This window comes from Clarias gariepinus, chromosome 18 (genome assembly GCF_024256425.1).
Source record: "Clarias gariepinus isolate MV-2021 ecotype Netherlands chromosome 18, CGAR_prim_01v2, whole genome shotgun sequence".
Lineage (NCBI taxonomy): Eukaryota > Metazoa > Chordata > Actinopteri > Siluriformes > Clariidae > Clarias > Clarias gariepinus.
In genome coordinates, this window is record NC_071117.1 from 19,523,115 (window position 1) to 19,531,800 (window position 8,686).

General features: G+C 36.3%; 1 protein-coding gene across 1 annotated transcript; it reads left to right on the top strand.

The window, feature by feature from the left end:
* The first annotated feature begins 266 nt into the window (after positions 1-266).
* On the top strand, positions 267-6,129 carry mxh (myxovirus (influenza virus) resistance H). Its single transcript, XM_053477152.1, has 14 exons — positions 267-348; positions 580-641; positions 730-944; positions 1,795-1,932; positions 2,049-2,203; positions 2,286-2,424; positions 2,539-2,737; positions 2,818-2,896; positions 2,985-3,107; positions 3,197-3,329; positions 4,347-4,502; positions 4,850-4,926; positions 5,115-5,372; positions 5,569-6,129. The coding sequence occupies exons 2-14, from the start codon at positions 592-594 to the stop codon at positions 5,791-5,793; spliced, it is 1,947 nt and encodes a 648-aa protein (XP_053333127.1). The 5' UTR covers positions 267-348; positions 580-591; the 3' UTR covers positions 5,794-6,129.
* The last annotated feature ends 2,557 nt before the right edge of the window (positions 6,130-8,686 follow it).

The window sequence follows — 8,686 nt, forward strand, 5'->3', positions numbered from 1 at the left end:
TGAAACAGATGTGCACATACAACATTTTTATTTAAGTTCCCAAAAACTACTTATGCTTATGCATGCATTTTCTCCTAGACTTCCTTCAACTTTATTCAAATCAAGGACATGTGTGCTGTTATGTAAATGTATGTTATATGCATACCGAACCTAATGGTTTTCCAATGCTATTATTGTCACATGTGGAAATCCCCTGGGCTGCATGTACCATATTAAATGCTATAAAAAGACACGTTATATATTTAAAGCTTCACCTCATTCATTGTGTTAATTTGTTCACAAACCTACTGTATATAGCTAACAACTTGGGACTAGTCTGGTGTTCAGATACCAAATCATACACTAGAAGTAGGTACCATAAAGCCTGCCTTTTAGTACATAGTTCAGTTTGATGGTTTTGTTATATATTTTTGTTCTTTAAACAAAAAATATTATTGTCTTTATTTTATTCAATTTATTTCTCTATGTATGTATTTATTTATTGTTAATTGTTAAAAATGGGTATGCTTTGTATTTGTTTTATTATGAAAAATATATTATAATATCATATTAAAATATAAGGTAAACTTTGTTTAATAGAACAGCTTATCCATGGATGCTTCACTGGAAATATTGGATTATGAATCCCAGGAAAGTATTCAGTAAGTACATATTTATTACAGATAACTTGTAAATAACCTGAGTTCTAAATATATTGTAATATTGTAATATGATGCTTTAATAAAAAAGAATGGAAAATCAGCCAGTTGAAGAAAGGACTGGAGTATTTCTCAAGCAATGGGAATCTCAAGTGCGCCCATTTATTGAAATGATCGACTACCTACGGCATATCGGCATTGAGAAGGACCTTGCACTGCCCTCCATTGCAGTTGTCGGAGACCAGAGTTCTGGAAAAAGCTCTGTTTTAGAAGCACTGTCTGGCGTGGCGTTACCCAGAGGCAGCGGTAAGAGAAGAATTGTTTTTACACATGCTGAATGTTCTGTTTGCTAAGGATGGATTAAACTTATTGACATGGTACCCAAGACAAGAAAATCACATGAGGCATTCACATTAACTTACTAGTAATTAACTTATTCAAAATTTAAAATGCCCAAGAGTAATAATAAAATCAAGTTTCAAATGCTTAGAATGCTTATTTCGGCTGTATGGAGATCTCAATCTGACACAGTTAACCATTTAATGTGGCAGGGAATTGGTGCTGTAGTAGATATAAAAAATCTGTTAGAATTCTGTTATTTAAAAATTTAATCAGGATACAAATCTAGAAGATATTTTCTATGAGTAAAACTATTAGAAACGGTTGATTTGTGTACAACCCCATGATATTTTATTCCCCATAAAATCTTTCTATTTGTTTCACAATTAAATTTTGTTAAAAAAAAGTATCTGACACCATTTATTTGATATTTTATCTATTGTCTGACTGTACTTAAGTTCTAGCTGCAAAGTTTATATAAATCTGCTCATTCTATTATTTTAATATTTCTGCAGTAAGAACATAAACAGAGATATGTACTGTATAGTAAACACTTGACATAGATACATTTTAATAATCAGGTGTGTCACTGTTATGTTTTAGACACATTTAGATAGCTTTTTTTATTATCATGATTTCTTTACATTTTAACACACATGAAAGCATAAAGGAGAGAGGAATTTGTGCATTTTTGTTTCATATTAATTTAAAAGTAGAGGAGGCAACAGTTTTTTTTCATAGTCAATAAAAATGGCATAATTAATAATATTTTAGGGCTAATTAAATGAATTGCTAAATTATATTGGTTCCATATCAGGTATCGTTACTCGATGTCCACTGGAGCTGAAACTCCGGAAGCTGCATACGGGCTCAAATTGGACGGCTGTCATCTCTTACCGAGATGTGCAAGAGACATTCATGGATCCTTCACAAGTTGAGGGTCATGTCAGAAGAGGTATGAATAACTGGGAAATTATATGGGTTTTTTTTGTTTGTTTTTTTTTACATTTTTTTTAATTATATATCTGTTTTTTGAAATGTTTTATTTGTCTGTCTGTCGTCTGTTTGTAGCCCAAAATGTTCTTGCTGGAGATGGTGTTGGGATCTGTGATGAACTCATCAGTTTAGAGATCACATCCCCTGATGTATGTGACCTCACCCTGATAGATTTACCTGGTATAACTAGAGTACCCGTGAAAGGACAACCTGAGGATATTGGAGATCAGGTGTGTAGACAATTTACAAGAACAATGAAACATCTATGCAGAATTTTTGAAAATTTTTAATTGTTCACCTTTTGGTTTTCAGATTAGACGACTTATATTGAAATTTATAGAGAAGAGAGAAACCATTAATTTGGTTGTTGTACCCTGCAATGTGGACATAGCAACAACTGAGGCACTGCGGATGGCACAGGGTGTGGATGCTCATGGAGCGAGAACTTTAGGTACAACTTCAGATGCCTATTTCCAAGGGCATTTGCTGTGAATTGTTCATTTTTAGAACATTGCAAATGTTTAGGCTTGAATACTTTTAGTTAGAAAAATTTTTTTTATTGCAGCAATTCTTACAAAGCCTGATTTGGTGGATAAAGGAGCAGAAGCTGACATTTTGCAGGTCATGCAGGGCAAAGTTGTTCCTCTGAAAAAAGGTTACATAATGGTGCGATGTAGGGGACAGAGTGACATTAATGAAAATCTCTCCTTGAGTGAGGCCACAAAACTGGAGACAGAATTCTTCAAGAACCACAGTCAATTTAGGTAGAATAATTAACTTCATAGAAAGCAAAAACAATACATAAAATATTGTACCATTGATAATATTGTCCTTACTTCTCCAGCTTTCTTCTTGAAGAACAAAAAGCCACAACACGCTGCCTTGCTACCAAACTTACCAAAGAGCTGGTTAACCATATCAGGGCAAGTTTTAAAACACTGTTGAAGGATTTATACGTGGTCACATTACAATGTAGCCAAATTCTTATCAGATGTTCTTCCTTATTCACAGGCATCATTACCGTCCCTGACGGAGCAGATTCAAATCCGCTTGTCTGCTGTTAGGTTGGAACTCAAAAATTACGGTCAAGGGCCTCCGTTAGAGCCAGAGAAGATGAGCGCTTATTTGAGTAGGGTAAGTCCTTTCGATGTTTTGCAGAGGGTGAGGTAAAGAAAAATGTATTTATGAGAAAATAAGACCCATCTCTTATTTTATTTGTACAGAAAATCCTGGAGTTCAGCGATCAAATTAGTGAGCTGTGTCGGGCCAGTACAACAGGAGAGGGAAACATTTATTCTCTTCTGCGACCTGTGTTTAATCAATGGGAATCCCATCTGAGAATCTCCAAAGCAGAATGTACATTAATTTCTTTTTTAAAAACACATAAATATGTAACATAAAAAAGGTTATATGTGATACAGAACAAGGAAAATACACTACTCAGCCATAATATTAAAACCTAAAACATAAAAATAATAATAGTAATAATAATAATAAAAACACCTAGGATTTAGGTTCCCTTTGGGTCCCTGTGTCAGCTCCAGGCCCCTTGAGGTTTGATTGCACAGGGCCTCTGGGGGTGTGCTGTGGTGATCCTTGGCAGCTGATCATTTGGATGGGGCCTGTTAGTTAGGCTTGAGTCTTTGGTGCTTGATCAGATTGAGATCTGTGGAGTTTGGAGGCCGGGTTGGCAGACTTGGGCTCTTTGCTTGATGGGCCCTACGAGGGCATGAGTAAGGCTTGAGAGCTCATGATCATGTCACCAGTTTGCTGGTGTATAATTGGTGATTAATGTTAATCACTTCCCATGTCAGTGCTTATGATGTTATGGTTGATTGGTGTAATAGTAATATAAAATTTGTGGTAAGGAAACAACAAGAAAGGACACAATTTTACAAAGAGCATACTAATACATTATAGTGTCTTAAAGTAACATGATAACATAATGAAAGCTTATCATAATGGAGAACCAGATGTTTTGGCAGGATATACTAGAGTGTATCTAGAGTGCCACAATTAAGTGCTCTGTGAAATGGTTGTGAAGTATTTACACAAATTAACAGAATTTATGAATTTATTATTTAAAATATGTTATCAAGATAAACTAACAGCCTTATATTTATAGTATCATATTTACAATATATTTGGATTTCGCTTGGGTGTTCCCTGGGTGAGGAAGCATTTATTTGAACACTTTCTCTACCATTTCAGATAATTTTAATTAATATTGAATGTTATACATACTTTTTTAAAATAAAAAATTAAAGTATTTTTATAAGTAATTATGTCAAGGTTTAATATTGGGGAAAAATATATATATATATATAAAGTTTCACACTATCTGAGTCATACTTTGTCTTTTGTCCAAATAAGTTAAGGATGAAGTGCGGGAGATGACAGAAAACTACGAGGCACATCGTGGGAGAGAGCTGATAACATTCAGTGACTACTGTGTATACGAAACACTGATTCAGAAGCATGTAAATAACCTCAGAATGCCAGCTGTAGAGACTCTGAAGACTGTTAGGGGTAATTTCTGGTCTTGTATACATATACACAGTGTCTAGGATAATTCAATTAAAAGAATTACAACCTAGGGTTAGGGTTAGTGCCAATTAAGTACGATTTTTAAAATATTTTATAATGTTGTAATATTCAATTAATTATATTAAAAATATTTCATATATTCATTATATATATATATATATATATATATGAATTATATATTGATATACAATATATGATAATATTATAATAGTATTATTAAGATTCTATTAATACAGTATACTTCATATATATAATATGCCTCAGGTGTGTATAAAATGATTATTATTATTATTATTATTATTACAGGATTTTATTAAATCTTTTCACAGGGATAGTGCAAAAGGAGTTCCGAGCTCAGTGTGAGCTCTGCTTTCCAAATTACCCTCATCTAAGATATATGATAATAGTAAGTAAAGTTGTCTGGAACAGCCTAAAATTTTCTGTCATCTCTTAATAAAGATATAAAATAAATCTAAATATCATGTTTCATATAAAATACATTTGAATGTAGCACACATAACAGTAAAAACCCTCTGACTACATTCTCTTGAATTATGTTATGATAACGAAAAGTTCAACAATGTGCATCTTTAGAATCAGATTGATGACATTCAGTCAGAGCAGGAGGCAAAAGTAGAGAAAAGGATCATGGAGTACATCAACATGGAAAAACTCGTATACACCCAGGACCCTATTTTCACGCAGAAGATGGTCGATTTTCGGTTTGTTGAGCAAAGGCAGGAGTACGAGTCCATATGTTTAGATACTGGAGAGAATGCAACTTCTCCCAACAACTGTGCTGTATTTGACACCAGAAAGCTAACTCCAGACAAATGGAAAATCTACTATGAGGTAGGTGAAAAAAACACAAATAGTATTTTTTTAGACACACTATTCAATTATTCGTCACAGGATCCAGTATATTGGATATTTATTTAACCTAAAGATAATAATATATATATTTTTTTTATCTGTGTGTCACAGTCTAACTCAAGACAAAAGCTTTCAAGCCTTCCTTTTTATTGTCATGTTTCCATTCCATTAACAGATTGTCTACCAGCGTTTGGCTGATTACATTCCCATGTTGATCCTGCTGTTTATGCTGAAAGAAGCTGTTATCATGTTACGGGCAAACTCCATGGATCTGCGTAATGGGGCTGATGTGCCCAAACTGCTCAGTGAAGACTCAGAGTCAGGACGGAAGAGAACAGAGTTACATCAGCGCATGGAGCGACTACGCATGGCCCAGGAAAGAATCACCATTACCATCTGAAATGCTACCTAAAACATTTTTTTTCAAATAGCCTAGTTTTATACTCACATTTATGATATTGTGTGGAATGCTCTTTGTTTATCCCATTAGTCTTGACAATTGACTTTACAATTAAAATAAAATTGAATGGGGCAAAGAATGTTTGTCATTTGTTGTCATACTGTTAACTAATTGTTCATTGCTCAAATATTATTAATCAGTTAATTGGTATAAATAAGTCACCCATTTAAATAGGAAATGCTTTTTTTTATAATGGAGAGAGAAAATGTATCTTTAACCTCTCTAATAACACTTTATTTTGCTTTATACGCGCACACACGTGTTATAATAAACAGTACACACATGCTGTACACACACAATTACAAACACACACTTACAAACACGAAATAAAATGTTTTACACGCTCACACGTGGTCACAGTCTTAAATTAAACAGTACACGCGTGCACGGATGTTGTTTATACTAGTAAAAGACGCGCACTGAGACCGACCAGTGGAGACGATTACCCACAATTTCACAACACAAGAGAAAGAAAAACTATCCAGTTGTGATCACGTGACGCTCAGCGTCTAAACAAAAGGCGCATGCATACTACATGATGCTCGGTACTCGTAAACCAAGACTGGCTTGTTTTTCAAATCAAAATATATATATAATAAAAATTTAAAAATAATATACAAAATAATAAAATATACAAAAAATTATATATATTATAATGAGAACATAATGTAGCCATAATGTAGTTAAATAGCGCTTTTAAAATATCATTGTGACATTGTCACAAATCAGCTTTACGCTGGATCTACAAAAAGTATGTCTTCATCTAATCTATATTTTATTAATCAGGGCAAACGTGTGTTTGAAGATGGTCTTTCATTTCTTTCTAGATTGATGAGTAGCAAAAAATGTTCTGTAAGGTCATAATCAGGAAGCTAAATGCATGCAAATGGTGTTTTGCCTCATGATTGTCTACTCTGACCAATCACATTTCTTCATGTCTTTTTAGTTAAATTTTAACATGTAAAGTATATGACAATTTTTAAGCCAAGAAAATGGAAATTTTTAAGGCAAGGAAATTTTTTATGATCAAAAGTTATTATAAAACTGTGTTGTTAACAGTGTTGTGTGTTACGTGTTACGAAGTAACACAATAGAGTACTTGGATTGCATTTTTGTTGACGAGTAATCTAATGCGTTAGGTCTGGCATTTAAGTACACAAAAATGTAATCTGTTATTCAGACAATTTATGCAATCCATGAGCCAAACAGCAGTCATTTCCAATCAGTTATTAATTGGGAATGTGTGTGCATGTGTGTGTGTGTGTGTGTGTGTGAAAGTCATCCTACAAGCCCTACCCCCAATAACCCGTAGCCTTTGTTGTTATAACCTTTGTTATTCCTGCTGTTATACCCCTATTTCACTGATGTGGTTTGACTATGCGAGGACCGACGCGCGGAAAGATGGAACCCTAATCACAGCGCAAAATCTCGCGAGGTGTAAGGGTCCTCCACTAGAGGTCACTGTTTTTATTTTGTAGTTTTTGTTGGCCGACTCAGTTTCCCAGCAGGCACCTCGGTCAGGTGAGGCAGTGCACCAGTGTAGCCATCAATCAATCTATAAATAGCTGTTTAGACTGGGAAACTGGGTCGAGCATTTTTGGTACCACCACTGTCATTTATGTGGGCATTTTGGTTTGTTCTGTTTTGTTATCTGTTTAGTTTGTACTTTGATTTTAGTTGTGTTGACTTGGGCTCTCTTATTGGCAATGTTTCTGTGTATCTTGTGTGTCTGTGTTAGTGGAGCTGATTCAGTCCTGTCCTATGTGTTCTTGTGTTTAGCTAGAGCAGGTAAGTAGGTAGGTGTGTGTTTGGCTAGGAGCGTGTTTAGCTAAGATCTATGTTGTGTTACAGTAACTAGCATGCTTCTAGCCATAGCCCCTCTGTGTCTCTAGCTGTCCTGTGTTTCCTCTCCCCCTAGTGTCCCAGTGCGCCTAGCTTTAGAGTACTGTCCCTCCTGGCTTTGGAGTAACGACTAGCTTGTGAGTGCCGCCTCGCTTAGTCTTGGAGGGCTGCCTCGCCTAGCCACTGGGTATCCTTTGTCTATGTTTCTGTGCCCCCATCCCCTAGTGTGTGTTAAGCTATTAGGTAAGTGTAGCTTAGTGCATGTTGGGGCTAAAGACATGCTTAGCTAGGTGTATGTGTAGCTAACTGCCATGGTTAAGCAATGCTTAGCCATGTATAGCTAAAAGCCATGCCTAGCTGATTGCCATGTCTTTAGCCCTCGTCCCGTCCCTCTCTTGGTCTCTCGTCTCTAGTCTTTACGTGTCTCCGTTCTCTCTAGTGTCTCCCGTTCTCTCTAGTGTCTCCCGTTCTCTCTAGTGTCTCCCGTTCTCTCTAGTGTCCCCCGTTCTCTCTAGTGTCTCCCGTTCTCTCTAGTGTCCAGTTTCAGCTCCACGCCTCGTTTGTGTCCTGTTATGTGTTTGTCCCCCTGCCTGTGTCCCGCCACAGGGCGTGTTACGTGTCTCCCTTTGCCTGTGTCTCGCCACAGGGCGTGTTATGTGTCTCCCTTTGCCTGTGTCTCGCCACAGGGCGTGTTACGTGTCTCCCCCGCCTGTGCCTCGCCACAGGGCGTGTTTTGTGTCTTCCCCTGCCTGTGTCTCGCCACAGGGCGGGTGTTTTGTTCCCCTGTCTGTGTCTTGCCAGAGAGCCCCTGTTAGCACAAAGTTAAGTATGGTTTGAGTTTGTTTGTTCCTTTGTTTGTACCTTTATTTATACTTTGTGTTTACCCTTTATTAAAAGACTCTTTTTGGTTACACCACCCCTCTGCCTCTATGCCTGCTCCTTCCGCCCACGGCGTTCAACACCTGCCACAACACCCCGTTCATGACACGAG

Excerpts from the sequence above, each read along its gene's own strand:
- mxh (XM_053477152.1), top strand. The coding sequence starts at position 592 with ATGGATGCTTCACTGGAAATATTGGATTATGAATCCCAGGAAAGTATT. Across the intron at positions 2,425-2,538 it reads TCATGGAGCGAGAACTTTAG|CAATTCTTACAAAGCCTGAT; the intron begins GTACAACTTCAG and ends TTTTTATTGCAG. Across the intron at positions 2,897-2,984 it reads AGCTGGTTAACCATATCAGG|GCATCATTACCGTCCCTGAC; the intron begins GCAAGTTTTAAA and ends CCTTATTCACAG.